The 17211-nt window shown below is 42.9% G+C and overlaps 1 protein-coding gene across 3 annotated transcripts in view; it reads right to left on the minus strand.

Moving 5' to 3' along the window:
- Positions 1 to 17211, minus strand: part of MAD1L1 (mitotic arrest deficient 1 like 1) — a 347279-nt gene that overhangs the window by 142131 nt on the left and 187937 nt on the right. For all 3 annotated transcript variants that reach the window (XM_066198140.1, XM_066198141.1, XM_066198142.1), the window contains one exon: positions 11101 to 11191. In XM_066198140.1, the coding sequence (XP_066054237.1) occupies positions 11101 to 11191 (91 nt within the window). The remainder of the gene's footprint in view (positions 1 to 11100; positions 11192 to 17211) is intronic.

Below are 17211 nucleotides of genomic sequence, written 5' to 3' on the forward strand. Positions count from 1 at the left end.
GCTTCTGTCCCCTCACATGCTGTGCACTGAAACAGATTGGCTGTGGAACCCTCCCAGTTTGCCCCAGTACTAACCTCTGCTAGCACTGGTTCTCTGGCAGAGTGTGCCAGTGTTGGCTACGATGGGCCAGCAGAAACCAGCATTTTTGCTATAGCCCAGCTGGAGTGAGACTCCCTCAGTAATTGCAGCAGAGTAAGAATGGATTTATTTTATTTTCTGCTTTACTCCAGTGAGAGAGAGAGAGAGGCCAGATTTACCCAGTGGCCTCATTCCTACCCCCAGAGCATGAATTACTTGCAGATTTCACAGTGAATAGATAGAAGCAGGGAGACAGACAAATTCCTAGAACCAAGGAAGTGATTGGTCTTTTCTGCCTCATCACCCTCATGTACATATTGTGACATTTTAATTAGCTTCCCCATCTCTGACAGACATTCCTGTGTTACGCAGAGAAACCGTGGTTTACTTCCTATCTTCACAAAGTTTGGGAGCTTTAAAAAAATCCACCAAACACCAAAAACCCCCAACCCAGTCTCCTCTCCCTTCATACCCAAGTAATTCAATTACTTGCCAGACAGCACTAAGAATCCATTAGAGAAGAATATATTCTGCATTTGCTGTGGAAATCTCCTGGTGATCTTATCTGTCTCTCAGTTCAAGCTCAAAGCTCAATTGTTTTTTCTGCGAGTGCAAGGAGACTTCATGCAGCACTGAAATCTTTTCAGATGGGGACAGTCATCTCATCTTCATTTCAATTTTACAGGAGTAAGAGAGATTTGTGGATAAACTGAAACAATAAGAAGAATGGCTATGGGGCAATCTATTGGATTCTGAACAGCTTTGAGTTAACTGCTCCAACCAGCAAATTCAACATTATCCTGAGCTGCCTGCCTGAAGAAATAAATACTTCAGAAGCAGTCTTGCCCAGATACAAGTTTCCAAGTTATCATTGAGTAAATTGGTAGAAGGGCATCATCTCTAACTTTCACACATATCTAAAGGACTCAGACTATCTTTTTGATCCCCTGGAAGCAGGAAACATCAGTAAAGAGCATTAAGTTGAACGAAATAGCCAAGGAACTAAAATGGAAAGGATGAAAGGGTAGGCTTAGGAGGAATACACTTGGTGAATTGACTGACAGGTCTGCTTGCAGCATGTCCAGTGGTTTTTTTTCTCTAGGATGCTTGAGAGAATGGACCACACAAAAATCTCCAGATACAGACACAGATCTGTCTTCTAAGCAGTGTCAACAGAAGCATCACACTCAGAAGATGTCAGAGACCTTGAGAAAGCAGGAAAGCCAAAAGACACTGACATTCAATCCTCAAACTGCTTGGCTGTAGAAGTTACTGCCTATGTGGTACCATGGCACAGCCACTTGCAGCACTGGGGAAACCATTTCATGTCATACAATCACTATTCCTTCCCCCCACCACCTGAAGAGGATCCTAAGGAATGTCTCCAATCCACTGACATGCATTCTAATAATCATCTGCAAATACACACACACACACACACAGAGATATATAAAATTAAATTCCCCAGTGTTGTATTTAAATGTTCAGGCAGCTCCACCATGTTAATATTAATCATAAGAGCTCACACATATCTAATCACACTTTTCCTTGCACACTGAACAGACTGACCCCTGAGCAAGCCCTGACTCCTTGGGAAATAACCTTAAGGTCAGCAGCTCTGGCTGTGATGGATCTAGAGGGAAAGCAGCTCCACAGCTGAGCTCCCTTGCAAACTGCTGTCAACAGCTTTTCACATCCCTCTACTCATAAAAATGAGAACATTTCTGTAATTACTACTGATTGGAACTGTGGTAGCACTGCACAGAGGGAAAGAATGTATCCACTGGAAGACAACCAAAAATACACAAGAGGACCTCTGGAGAGCTCATCCTTGCTGCACAGCCTTCATGTTACTGGCTTTTCAAGTTTTTCATCTTACTAGAGCCAGAAGCACAATGAACCCCCTTTTCAAAAGCGGTGTCTTTGTTCTGAAAGGTCACAATCTCAGCTGAACATCTTCTGTCATGTCCAACATGCACAACAGCTTTCAGGGAATTTTTATTTTGCTTTAAATGTCCTGCCAAAAATGCACAGAACAGGCACAGAGCTGCTGCATCATTTAGGGAACGCGGGGTTTAAATGCCGATCAGAGGGAGCAGCAGAGCTCCTGATGGAGCTGAGCTCGGGTGAGCAGGGCTGTGATGGATCACCTGGGAGCCCTCCCATCGGCACGGAACACAGCCGGGATTTCCAGACCTCCCCTCCTGAACACAGAACCCCCACATGGGACACTGCTCATTTTTTGGAAAGATACGAAGGGGATGCTCTTCCCACAGCACTTCACTTATCCTGCCACTCCAACTGTCCATCCTCATTTAAAAAGAACAGCCTTTCTGCCTAGATTAGGCATCATCTTCCACTCTTACCTGTCTTTCAAATCTAGCTAGGAAAGCTGTCAAAAACAATTACTTTTTTCTGACTTGTCTGGGTCCATGTCTCTTTAAAGTCTTATCAAACAACAGCAAATGAAAATTGAGCCAAATTTGGGCCAGGAAAGGTCTGTATCATGATCTGTGTTCAGGGTGTGCTGACAGAAAAGCTCTGTTATTGGGGTGCTACTTCTCCCCACTTACCCCCTGGGCACACCATGAGCTTGCACTGCTGGATGAATGCTCAGTGCCACACACCTGAGTGACAAAGGCATGCTGAGTTTCCTGCCTACTATTCAAAGAAATTCTTCAGAGAAAACCCTGGGGTTTTTTTAAATGTAAATCTCTGCCTCCAAGTGTCACAGAGGTGGTAGGTCAGTCTGATCAAAGGGAAGAGTTCTGGGATACGTAAGATAAGGTACCAACATCTCACATGCTTGAATCTCCCGACAGAGGTCACACAAAAATGCGTTTCTCTGATGCACACTGCCACCCCCACCAGGGCCTCAGCTCAGAGCATCTCCCCATTTCCTCATGTATATTTTAACATCATTACAAACACTGCCCACTCTTGACTGTGACATGAAACAGGCAGATTTTTCCTCTTCCCCTCATTGCACACTCAGAGAAAACATTATTAAATTCTGACTTGTATCTTTTCCATAATCTTGGTGACATATCCTGGCCTTTTGTCTCCTAGAGATGGTGTCAAGTTTTACATATACCAAGTAGTAAAGGAAAAATATGGCACCATAACCAGAGTAACTTTATCAGAAGAATAAAACTGCTGAAGAACGTTACTGAAAACTTGGACTTTACAAAGCCAGACCACAACAGAAATGGCAAAGACAAGGGCAGCATGAAAGTGTGACCTATTACTTTGTTTTAATCAAAAACTCAGAAATAATTGGGTCATCAACCAAAGGTTGAAATGGTAATGAGTAATGGAAACCTAAAAGCCTATGGTGAAGAGAGCTGCAACTTATGGACATGGTAATCGTAATAGTCAGAGAGATGGCAAAAGCCTCAGTAAACAAACCTTGCGAAGCGTTATTTGCGTTATAAAGGTCTAAATGACATTTTTGTTTTGTTTCTGTGACATGCAAGCTGAATTCAAAGCAGCAGAAAAATAATAGAAAATGAAGAAAAAACAATTGAAAACTAATTTGTGCCACTGAATGACTACAGAGAAAAACAAGAAAACTATAAAGGGACAGTCACTCTTATCGCTTCCTGAAAACTTTGCTTTTTCTTTATATGATAAGTAAGATTAGAGGAGTTTGAAAGTGAAGTCTTATTTTAAAATGGTAGCTTCTTTCTCATCAGCCTTTGCTTTCACCCACAATGTGATTCTGGGGATCAGTGAAACACACTGAAGCCTTCTGGAGTTGCTACTAACTACTGCTTCAATGGCACACATTTTAAGTTTTTGGGTGGGAATTTAAATACACAACTGAGAGTTTGAATGTGCCGTTGTAGCTGAAATTACTAATTTTTGTACATTGTTGCTCTTTTTACCATACAAGAGCCGCAACAAGAGTGGTGTCTCTGTCCCCACACTCCCATGAAGGCAGTGCACACACCCCAGATTTAGCAGTCTGGTGCCATGCAACCAAGCCTAGAATGACTTTTAAAACATCACATTTATTCTGCAACACCTGTTCAGAAAACCAAGGTTTGTTCTAAGCCAGGGTTCTTACACCACAGAAGGACTGGAACAATTTCCTGCCGCTTGACCCTGCAGAGCACACATGCTGCAGGAGCAGCCTCCTCCTTAGTGTAGCAGCATCCTCATCTGCATTTTGTGCTCGGTTTTTCTACTCCAGCATGGATGGCACCTCCTGAAGTTCATGCTTCATGTGTAGTGGTACAGCGCCCTTTTCCAGCAGGATATTCCCTATGGTCCAGCTCTCCATGCCTGCCCTGAGCTCCCCGTGCTACTGCTCAGGTGGTGACACTCAGTGCACTGACCTTTCCTGTTTCAGAGCTCTTCAGGAAATCCAGCGCTCGCCCTTCCTCCGCCTCTGCTCGTCTAATGAGCTTTGTGATGCCACACAGCCACTGATATTTTCAAGGGTAGTGGCAGGATAACATTAATGAATTTATTCTGGATTTTCGTGTTAAATGTATTATGCAAATGTTAATCAGTTTCTGCAGAACTTTGAGAAAGGTGCTGCATGAAATAAACAATACGGTGGCAGTTCTGGCAGTAGAATTTATAGAGCTTCAGGTGTTTAATATTCAATGTGCAAATTCCTTTAAAAAAAATTTTTTAAAGGGCATGTTGGTAAAACTTTCCTGCACAAATGTGAATCTGTGCACTCGTGGTCCCTGATGTTAACAAACATTAGCAAGTCTGTTCTGTGCATGTCCTTGTTCCATTTGACATCCACTTTGCACATCACATTTATTGGGGCCACCAAGGCCATCAAACAGCTCCTCCTTGAACCACCTAATGACAAACCTACAAGTAACTGACATGTTTATGCTTCTCCTCTCTGCTCCCCTGGAATGTTTCTAATTTCTGTTAATTCTAATAACAGCAATGTATTCAGAATTAACATGTACAAATATTTGCATAGCCCCAGCTAATTCAGTGTCACATAATCCCCAGGGGCTGGATCACAGCTGGAGGTTCTGCACTCCTTCCATTTTACACCAGTTCTAGGATTTCCTGCAGTACCTAATCCACGTGGCACAAGATACACGATGTTTTTTCCCCAATAAGATGTATAATCCTTTCAGCACAATTTATGGGCACATTATGGGGGAAGCTCTTTTCCTTCCCATTCATTTGGGTGCCACTTCAGCACATCCCCTTAAGCAGATCCCTGTGAACCCCAGGGACACCCACGCAGCAAAGCAGTTCAGACTTAGTTTCTGCTATCCAGCTCAAGAGATAATTGAAGTGAAGGTGGTGTAACAGCACAGGTGTGGCTCAGGCCATCCACCAGGACATGCTGCGCGACTCCATGGTCACCTCTGCCCCTGGCATGCTACTGTCTGTGACATCCCATCTCCATTGCTGTTGTCATCCCCAGAACCAGACTCATTGGCCCCTTCTCCAATCAAAGCCAGCTTCCTGTGTGAATATTCTCCCATTCTGTTTATGCAAGCACTACACCCCTCTGATCTGTCATAAATTAATATCCATGATGTCTGTTTATTGCATGGTTTTAGTTGCTGTTTTGAGCAAAACTGTGGAGTGACCCCCAGAGTGGTCTCTGACTATAAACACTTGAGCAGATACAGTTCCTTAGGTCAGTGCAGACTTGCTGCTGCCTGTGAGATTTAGAAGATAAGTTTTGCCTGCAAAAGATGAGCTTATTGCTGATCAAATCCAGGAACCTGTGGAACTGATCACAAATCACTCTGTTCCCCATCCACTCCCGCACACTCCCATGAACTGGATGAGTGGGGCAGCACAGTTATGATCCCACCTTCTGCAGTCCTGGACCTGCACTTCTCTTCATCTTCTCTTTACTGGGTCTCCTGCTGTATGCTCTCAGTTATTCTATCTCATAATTAAGTCCCCCTGGAGTACACGCAAATTTGTTCCTACGCCTTGCCAAAAGCAGTACCTGACTGAAGACATGCCAAATGATTTGCCCAGAACCATCTAAAGAAGCCTTCTAGAAAAAAATAAATGAAAGGCTGAACTTAGATAGGTGAGGTTTTCAATAGGGACCAGCTGTGCCACAGAGGCTAACACAGACCTCAGCACGCACAGATGAAGAAAAAAGGACAGGAAGTTTGTGAAAAGGGAGGGCATGGAGATAATCCAGGAAGAAGGCTTGTGAGCATTTGAGAGGCCAATTAGAGAACTTTGAAAGGTTGACTATGTCCTTTTTAAGTTTTATAACAGTGTAAATGATTCATTCATCATTCTTCACTGGTCACAAAATGAACAGTTAGACTGTTAAATGACCTCGGCTTTGCCTTGGGTTCTTAACTCCAAGCTAGTCATTGCCTGGCTGCCTAAGCCCTAACCATAAAATGAGTCATTAATGCTTAAAGAGGAGAAACATTCTCTGTCCACCTTCCCCTGGGGTACAGCTCCCAGATGTTTTGTTATTCTCTCAAAATACAGTGCTAGAAGAAGGAGGAGGCCAGCCCAACCACAGAAGTTGCAGAGATAAGGGGAAAGAGAAACATGTGAATGCTCTGGATGTCCAGCACTTCTATCATTCATGGACATCTCACTCCTGGAGAACTAAACCCAGCAGGCACTTCCCTCAAGGACACCGTAATAGGTAATTCAGTCCCTTCTATTCTAACAGCAAAGATTAACATAAATTCCAGCTTCTGTCTGGGGTAAGTTTTCTGATGACTGTCCCCACACTATGTAGTTAGTCAGCTCTTTCTAAGTTTTGAAATAATAGGCAAAAATCAATCATTCCAATATGTATGAATAATACTGCATTTTTGAGAGTGTTGTTGTCTTGTTACTGACTGGCAGAGAGGCTAAACACAACCAGTTACTATTATGAGCAGGGACATGGCAATCAAAGTCGGACATCCAGAGTTCGTGCCCAGTCATGACCCTTTCCCATTGACAAACTGCCCTTGTTGCGTTTTGTCTACTCCTGAGATCCTCTCCCAGTTTTCTGTCAGGTTTTCTTGACTGTGAGCATCCACAGGTGATTCTTTTCACTCAGAAAAACGCCAGAAAATACAGACTCTTTCCCTTTAGCCTCATAAATACACATGCACACAGTCAAAGGGATTAGGCTGCCAGCTTGGCTATGGGACTAGCAGTGATTTTCAAGCCCAAACACATCTCAGTGTAAAAAAATCCACCCCATCTACTTGTCTTTTATCTATACGGATCCACTCATCTGAACTCTAACTGGAGTTTCATTCTCACCAACCAGCTGTGAACTAATTACGAGGACTTTAACTAGTCCTGCTCCCTCTCCAAGCATATGGATCCAATTAAGGCAAACTGCAGCTGATTTTAATCAATCTTCCTTGAAGCAGCCAACCTTGAAGAATCTCTTCTTCAGCTGGAAGAGTAGAGGAGAGCAGGAAAAGCAGGAGAGTAGTATTTGCATAAGGAACACTTCACATCCGCTTGGTTGCCTGTAAACACAGGGCTCCTAGCAGTAAGAAATGCTAATTGAACACTCCTCACAACTCTTTCCTCCCACTTTATCCAAAAAGCACTGATTTGATCAGTCTCTTTTGTTCCTGGAATCAAGCTGCACTTTTCCACCAGCACCTCTGGAAGATGGTCCAGATCATTTCAGATAACTAAACAAACCAAGCCTTTCTTTGAAATCTCAGCCTGCCCACCATGGGCCAAGCAGCAGCAGCTCAGGCTTCCTGGAAATGTTCTTTTGCTTCATGGAAAGGAAGAAAGGTAGAGGAGATGAGATAAAATTGTGTGTTTAAACCCACTCTTTTCATATTATTTGAATCCCTCTCCTGAGCCAAGGTTTCAAATGTTTTCCTTAAGATAATATCCTAGGCACCAGGGAGGCAGTCTCAACCGGGTGTCATTTCTCTACAGCTCTACATCTCCTGTGTTTTTGTAATCTGAGGTTTTCATTAGCAGTAAAGACCTAGCCAGTGAGTGATATCCATGCTAAAGTCTTTATACCAGTGAAGGAAAATCAATGCATCCTGCAGCTAGGTGTCAAGAGGCAAAGGGGTTCTGGTAGATAGGGTGTGTGGAGGTGGAAAACGCCTTCAGGCATAATTCAAGCTGTCCCCACACAAGCACAGAATACAAAAAGATGTCAGATGTGATATACCCGGCTGTGGAGAGCTATCAGCACCTCAGTTCATTTGCTAATACTGAGCTCAAGGACTGTGAGTCACACACCAAGAGCACTTTTCCAGGTGCTCCTCTGCCCTCTGCTCAGTCCATCAGGGTTCCCTTGCTCACAAAGTGGGCTTTTGTGCAGAAATCAGCGAAATTCCTGTGCCAATATTCAGATACAAAAGGATGTGAGAATTTCTTCACAGAATTGGAATGGGCTGCCCAGAGAAGTGGTGGATTTGCCATTTCTTTAAGGAAAGACTGGGCATGACACTCACTGCCATGGTCTGGTTGACAGACTTGGTCTGGTGGTGTTGGGTCATAGGTTGGATTCAATGATCTGAGATCTTTTTTGACCTAAATGATTCTGTGATTTGGAAACAAACACTTTTGAAACTCTACTCCTTTCCACAACCTCAACACATTCAAACTGACAATTTTAATTACAAATTATTAGCTGTATCTGCCTAGATTTCATGCACCAATCACAACTTTGTGAACACAACAGATTCAGTTCAGTGTAAAGCACTCAGAGCCTCAATTCTACAACCTGTGTCTTCCAAATTCCCAACTTTAATATGTTCCTTCTACGTATCTTTCCTGTAGTAGATACAATTCCAGGAGTCAGAGGTTTTATTTTACAAGAAGGAACTGCAGATCAGAAATCACTCTCATTCTACCTGGTTTAATGTCAGCCCCTTCTCTTACACCTTTATTTGATTGAAGCCGTGCTTCTCCCATGCTTGTAGTTGTAGTCATCTTCCTGTTCAGTAAAACTTCCTTGTGACTTCTGTATATAGTCTGTCTTGCTTTTTTTCCCCTTCATGATAAAGACTTTATTTTAACCCATCATTTCCCAATGATTTCTTTCAGAGGTAGGAATAAATAACATGTCAAACTAGCAACGCTTCAGCGACCTTATCTGAGTGTATAATGACATTTTCAGCATATTTGCTCAGCACTGATAGAGGAGGTAAATTTCTAAGCTTATCCTTAACTTTGTGGGCTCTCACTGTAACAAACCTTCTTTCAATGTGTTTATAAAAAGAGTCATTTTAAGCTTGGTCTGTCAAGGTATTTGATTCACAAGGTGAATAAAAATTGGGAAGGCTGATGTTTCTCCCTCTGAGGAGTTCTTGGCCATTCAGGTGGGCACACACTGATCAATACTGACACTTTAGCATTCAGCTGACATATTTCTGTACTTGTGCTTTCCTCTCTACTCCTTCTCTTTCGAAAAAACTACTTTAGGCATCAAGTCCTCTAAGACACAAGTAAAGTGAGAGTTTAGGGACGGGGGAGCTACCATCTGTTAAACAAGGAGTTAAAGCCATGTCCTCAGCCTTGGCAAGGGAGGTGGAAGAGCATCATTACCTGAATTCAGCTCACTAACTTGAAGATTTGTTTCCTAGACCTGTTACTCAAGACTTGGCATCTCAAGTCACTTGGTTCATCTTTGTATGAACAAACGAAGCAGATCTTTGTGATATTTCGAGATCCCACAAATAAAATAGGGAATTCCTCTGGTCAGGCCTTCTTGGAAAGCCAGCAACCACTGTAAGACCATGTAGGTAGATTAACCATGACCTGAGCTGTAATCTGCTCTGAAACCAAAGCTGCTTGTGTGTTTGTTGGAGACCTAAGCATCCAAACACCAGCCCAAAGCTTTCATCTCCTTCTGATGACTGAAACCCAATTAAAGGAGAGAGGGGTGACAGGTTTCACACTAAACATGGCTCAGCAGAGATGCTCAGCAGCTCTCAGCTCCCTGCTTTATCAAAGCTGTCACTTCCCCTGTCTTCAGGAATGGGTTATAAAAATAAAAAAAATTTGATTCACGTCTAATAGGTGTCAAAATAAAATCAATGCTCTGGCTGAAATCTGGGCAATTTCAAACCTGCAGGTAGGTTTTCTAAGATGAAGCAATTTGAAAAAAAATTGGGAAAAATAAAGATAAAAAGTAAGAAAAATTAAAATAATAGAACGCTACAATGACAAATTGTTCAGCACATCAGAGAGAAAAGAAGGAAGCAATAACACTCTTCATAGAAGGGTGGGTTTTGATTGAACCACCAGGCTCAGGTTCTTGTTTGCTCCAGCATCTTTCAAACAGGAAACACCAGAAAAGTTTGAAGCAACTCCCTTGCCCTCCCTCTGCACAGGAAAGCTGTTCCTAGGGTGACAACAAGCAGAGCAGCCGGTCCACATATCTGCTGCAGGTGCCCTTGTGTGAGATTTCATGGATCTCTCCAGAGTGAAAAGCTGAACACCTTCTGCCATAGAGGACAGCAGCAGGAAAAGCAAAACACACAGAGTAGCACAGCAAAAGTAACACACCTCCCATCCTCCTGACTCCACACATTCTGCTCTCCACGTCTGTGGATGCTGCCAGTGCATCCCCTCAACAGCACCAATGGTTCCTGGCTTGGAAAACTCCAGGAACTGAGGTGGTCTCTGCTTCCACCACTGATACCAGCAGAGAGGAGACTTCAACAGGAACAAAACTCAAAATTTCCCATCCACTCCATGTTGTTCAGCCCTGTCTGTGCTCCCACTTTGTCATGGATGAATTTGGGGACAGACAACTTCTAGTAGTGGAGCTACTTAACACAGACCAATTTTTAAGGCTCCAAGAAGAGAAGTCCTACAGAGAGTCATCCAACAAGACAACTGAATCTGTGTGATTCCATCTGACATCAAACCTCTCTGATGGCACGGGCAGGAATACAGGTGTGACAGTGCAGTCAGCACAGGCTGCCCAGAGGTGCCTTGCCCAGATGGAGGGGAGGGAAACTCCGTGCTGGGAGCACTCAGGCACATCTGTTAGAACAGCCGCGGCACATGGACCACGCCAGGCTCTCCAGCTGCTCTGGACCTCCACACTCCTACCTGCAGAGTGAGCTTCTCCAGCTTCATTTCCAGAGATCTGTTCTCCTCTGCCAGCTTGCTGCGTTCAGCTTCCAGCTCCTCGATTTTCAACCTGGAGAAAAAGGGAATATTAATAGACTTTGGGTGTCCCCACACAGTCCCACCACAAATAATGAAGTAAAGCATGAAACCAGAAATAGTGTCAGATTATTCCTGCATTCAGTACCACAAAACTGCATTACTGAGGCAGCTAAAACATATGGTTAAAAGTGACATGTTTATGTGATGAGAATATAATTTGTAAAAGTATATTAAAAATAGACAATTTGAATATAAAGCAAGTTCAGCTTGGATACCTTCTGAAGCACAGACTGAGTCTAGACCATCATGTTTAATAACCACCAGCAGTTAAAACCTCTATGAGGCATCAAATCTCTTTTTGATCTGATTTATACTTTTGGCCTTCACAACACTCCTTGGCAGTAAGTTCCACAATTTAATTATGTACTGTGTGAAAAATTAGTCCAGTTTGTTTTATACTTCACATGTGATTATTTCACTGAGTGCCCGTTAGTTCTGCTATGAAAAGTCATGAATAATTGCAGCACATTCCCCTCTCCACATCACAGTACAGGCCTCCTCTATTATTTGCTGAAGAATCTCAGTTTAGTCTTCCTTCACACCAAGGGTTTTCCATATTTTTATTGTTCTTCCTTGTTCCATCAAGTTTTATATAGACTTTTTGACATGAAATAAGCTGGAACTACAAAGAGCACTCAGATATATTCAGTGGTACAAAGAGGATTTCTGCTTTATTCTCAACTTCCTTTCCAACAGCTTCTAGTGCTCTATTTGTATTTTTAACTACGGAGCACCTACCTAATATTTTCAGAAAGCTGTTCACAATAATGTAAGATCTCTTTCTTGAGTGACAACAGCTCATTTAGAGCTCTCTGTTGTGGGAGCAGAAGTAAGGGTGTTTTTCCTTATGCGCATGGGTTTGGCAATTATTGACATGCAACTTCATCTCCCATCTCAAGCAGCATCCTAAGACTTCTTCTGAAATTTTGAGTGCTCTGATAAGCCGAGTAATTTATTATTATCTCAAACTCTGCCACCTCACTACTCACAGACTCCTTTTTTGTGTTGGACAAGTTCCCAAATCCCAACCAAAACCATTCTAGGACTTAGTGGAAAAACCCCCGGCATTGTGAAAACATTTATTCTTTGATTTTCCATATTTTAACTTTGTATTGCATAAGCAAATTAATGCAAGAAAAATGCATGAAGTCTTACAAAGTAAAAATATATTGGATTTTCTCTAGCTCAGGAAATCCTGGAGACAAGGCACAGAGAAGCCAGGGGAGCCTCCTGGCAAGGTACCCAGATGTTCTGTCCTGTTCACATGGGCACCCACAGTACGCTGGGACAGCCAGACCTCTAGGGGTTATATATTCTTATCAATCCAACAAAGAATCTCCTTTTTTTACTCCATCCAAGTTTCCTTATAACCTTTGGCTCAAATTTGAAAGGTCAAATACATAAGCTCAACCATACCAGCCTTAGACAAATGACTGGTGAATCCTTCAGAGAACGCCATCAAACTTGTTAGGCAAGAGATATATGCATAAAAAATTTGATACAATTTTTTTTCTTCCATTTAATACAGAGTACAAAACCCTGATGATCCTTCAAGACCCTCCCCTTCCACACGTTAACTTCTTGGGATAAATTGTACAACTAATTCAGAATAACATTGATCTTTGGATTCAATTTTCTCGGGATATTCTTAAAAAATAATTATCTTGCTTAATAATATTTTAAATTATCTAAATTAAGCTGAAAATCCTTGCACCATACAATAAAGAATACATCCATCTGCCAATATCCCAAAATTATGCAAAAGCGATTTCAGGTACAAGGAGGAAGTCATCTCTCTGATTCATTTGGCAACAGTTCCAAACTTTTCCATAGAAGCAGGTTGATCTACATCAGATTCAGCACAGAAATGTCTCCTTTATAAATATGCAGCTTGGATTGTTTAAATTATTTGTAAGCCTGACCCCTGCTGGCAATTTTCAAATATTATAAAGTCTCATCTTTTTCTGCTCTTGGAAGGCTCTAAAATGCCGAGGAACGGTTTTAGCACTGTCCAGGCCATTAAGAAATATCATCAATAACTTTCAGAAGAGACACAAAGCTAGTGGGGATGGAGGATGCTGAAGCAGGAGACTGAAAAGGTCAGGAAAAATGGAAATTCAAAGTGGAATTAATGCTTTTAATGGTGCATTTCTAAATAGATTGCAGAACAGGCCACAAGGAGAGCAACACTCTTCTCTGAGGAACAACAGCACAACAGCTCCTGAAAGGTCAGAGCCACAGGACTCTCATCAGCACTTTCTCCATCCTTGACATGCTGAATTTTAATTGGGAACAAATTTCTCCCCATCCAGCCTCACGAATAATCTGACACTGCTGTTATCTGCCTGTGAAACTTGTCTCCATGGGGAGGTTTAAGATCAGGCCTCTCAGTTACCCTTTGAAAACCACTCATAGCAGCAGCCAGAAAACACTTCCCAGAGACCTGAGACACAGCTGTAATGAGGGTAGATTCAAGCCATTACATTTTTGTGTTATTTCACCTGCAATTTCAGGATTCAATAATCTGTTTGTGCCCTTTGTGTCTCGCTGCTGAGCAAGCGGTGATTTAAAGCCTGGGGTGCTCCCAGTCAGGCAGCAGATATCACAGAATCCTGAAACGGTTTGTGGTGGAAGGGACAGTAAAAATCATTTAGTTCCCCTCTCTGTCGTGGGCAGGGACACCTTCCCCTATCCCAGATTGCTCCATGCCCTGTCCAACCTGGCCTTGGACGCTTCCAGGGATGGGGCAGCAACAGCTTCTCTGGGCAACCTGTGCCAGGGCCTCCCCACCCTCACAGGGAAGAATTTCTTCCCAATATCCCATCTAACCCTGGCCTGTGCCGGTTAAAAGCCATTGCCCCTTGAGCTACCACTCCATGCCATGGTCAAAAATCCCTCTTCAACTCTCTTGTCTCCCCTTTAGGGACTGAAAGGGCACAATAAGGTCATCCTGGAGCCTTCTCCAGAACCACCCACTCTGTGACCAGGAACAGGCACGGGAGCACCCGTGAGCTGAGGAGCACGGCCTCTCCCCCCGAGCATGGCCTTGGGCTCCCCCCCAGGTGGCTGCTCCTTCCCAGTGTCCCAGCTATGGGGACATCCTCCTTTCCTGGCACAATGTAGGGCTGTAGGGCTTCCTGCCCTGCTCTGGGCAAGGTCAGCCCACTGAGTCACAGGGCACTCCCTGGTTCTCCTTCAGACACAAAAACCGCTGCTTCCTCTGCACTGAGCAACAGGAACATTGCTGCAACCTTTGTGCCAAGAGGATTTTGAGACTGACTAGTGCTCTCACCACTTATCCCTCTCCTATCTTATTTTTAACACCGTTAAGTGTCCTGGATCTCCAGTGGGAAAGCGTTCAGAACCATTGGCAAACAGTTTGTGCTATTCCAGCTTTGCTTCCCAGCCCCCTGGGGAATGTTTCCCAATGGCAAAGAGAGAGAAGCAAGGGAAATCCTATCTATATATAAACACAGCAAAGCATTTGCAGCTGGTGGTTAAAATATGGAAGTCAAATATTGAAAAATATTTACAGGCTTGGCACTTGGATTTTTTTTCATTTACGTATTTTTCTCATTAAGTTCACATATAGGGATGATTTGGGATGCACCAGCATCCACAAAGGCAGCCTTGATGCACACTCCTTGTGCCTTTTCTCTCCAGGGACACCTGCGCAAGAGAGGTGATGCTGCTTTATCACCAATTTGCAGTCCTCCACTTTTCACATACGGGAGTTAGCTTCAGGTAGCTTGTTTGTCTTGAGCAACCCAAGACAAATCCGTGTGAGTACCACAAAAAGCAGGGTACAGAAACACCTGCGGACAGCACAATCATCTCCCAGCTCAATTTTTGGCCCAGAATGGTCTGGGTTAAAAGAGACCTTAAAGATAATTCAGTTCCAGCCCCTCCACCATGGGACACCTTTCACTAAACCAGATTCCTCCAAGTCCCATCCAACCTGGCCTTAAAAGCTGGTGTTTAATTCTAAAAACAGCCTTGTGCCACAAAGAAGAAAGAAACACCAGTTACTTTCCAAAATATCAACACCATTGCCGAATTTTATGATATAGGAAGAAACCCTTTGAAATAATTTCTGGAGAATTCATGAAGTTTTCCATACAGGGGTTTGAAAACATGAAAATATTAAATCTGTGGCAAACATCTCTTCACCTGTCTAGAAGATTTTCCTGTCTCAGACAGCTCAACCAAGAGTTGAAAGCTCCACAGGCATAAGGTAAATTGATGCCACCTCCACAACCTTTCACAAGATCAAATTTAGTGCAAGAATACAGATTCATTGGCATTTGCTCAGCCTCATGGATGTTCCCTCTTTTATAAACTGAGCTTCATATTGCCTCTACTGCATGTTTCATTATCTCAAATCAGAAGAGGGAATGAGGAAAAAACCCCCTCCTACAGCCTCAGGTCTCCTGAAATGACACTTGTGAGAATCAGGAGACATCCCACCGTGTGTGCTCAGTCTGTCTAAAAACCTCAGATCGTGAGACAAGGCTGCTCCTACTTCAGAAAGGAAAAAAAAGGGGGCAATCTGTTGGATTTTCAATAGCATCCAGGCACTCTAAAAGTCTCTCTGAGTCCAGAGCTTTTCAGTGGAATTAACCACTAAAAACTCCCCCCACCATCACCCTTTTATCTTTGTTTTATTGGTTTTTAATGTTCTCAGCTGTGTTACGTGGTTGCCTGTGGACATCACCAATGAGGACATGTCTCACAGAGGCCCCATCTGTGAAGGGGGCATGGCCATGTGGAAAAGCTATTGCTGAACAGAAAAATACTGAATGGAGCAGAAAATGCATGTGTTGGGAAGATGCTATTAAGGGATCCAGATGGCACTGAGATGGTGTTAGGAGCAGAGCAGACAGAATTCCAGCAAGTGTGACTAATGGGCATTGGCAAGGACATGAATTTCTTTTGAATTACTGTAACTCTACCCAGTCACTAAATCCACAGAAAACATTTAGGATTTACTGGGGTTGCAGTTTGACAGCAGAAAGAAAAAGTTCAGATTTGTTCCAGCTGAAAAGGTCCTTCAGCTGTTGTCACTTAAGTCTTTAGAAAAGTTTTTTTTAAATACATTCCTTTTATTTATAGATTCTGAAATACCAGTTTCTTCACAGTTACCACCTTCCCTCTAAAAGGTGCTAATGCCCAAATGCTGTAACCTACAGTGCAGGAACTCAGTGGGTTGACCACAGTTTCTTTTTGTAGGACCTGCAGAATATAACCAAATATTATTTCAGAGGGAGCAGCAAAAAGTGTGAGAAATGACAGCATTAGCACTGCTTTTATTGTCTCTCCAGAAACGATGATGCTGGGAGAGAGTTTCACATTTAAATTTATAAAAGGTCTGACGAAATAGCACTTTGTTCTCAAGAGAAGGAGGAAAAACTGATAAAGTCTTTCAAGTTTCTGGCTGAAAATTTACTTTCCATACTAAAGAAAAATGAGACAAAAGGTATTTTTCTTAAAAGCTCTCGTTCACTTACAAGAGGTGAATACAGATTCAAAGGATTAATGTGGATTTTTTTTTTTTTCTCCTTTATGTCTCCCCTGCTTTTGTTTTCAGAAGTGAGCTCCTAACAACGGGGTCTATATGGAAATGCCTGGAGGCTCAACAGTCCATTCCTGTTCTGCACACTCCTCTTGCTGGCTTCAGTGGTTCCTCCTATTTTTCACATTCCTTGGTGACAGCAGCTAACAGGTGAGGTTGGGCTCAGCCCAGAGGGGCAGACACATCATCTCGTAGGTTACAGGATTTCAAAGACTACAATAAACTACAGAAATGGAAACAACTCCCTCATAAACTGTAGCATTTCTTTCCCCACTTTCCAGTCTGGAAGTTTGCGTTCTTCTCCCTGTTTTCTCCCAGAATTAGTTTCTGGCGATGATGTGTAGAAGGAAGGAGTGACAGTGGAGTTTGTGTAGTTCTCTTGTCCTTAGCAGCTACATAAAATTGAGTAAACTGGTGCT

This window comes from Chamaea fasciata, unplaced genomic scaffold (assembly GCF_029207755.1).
Source record: "Chamaea fasciata isolate MVZ Bird 193981 ecotype frontalis unplaced genomic scaffold, bChaFas1.0.hap1 SCAF_16, whole genome shotgun sequence".
Taxonomy (NCBI): domain Eukaryota; kingdom Metazoa; phylum Chordata; class Aves; order Passeriformes; family Sylviidae; genus Chamaea; species Chamaea fasciata.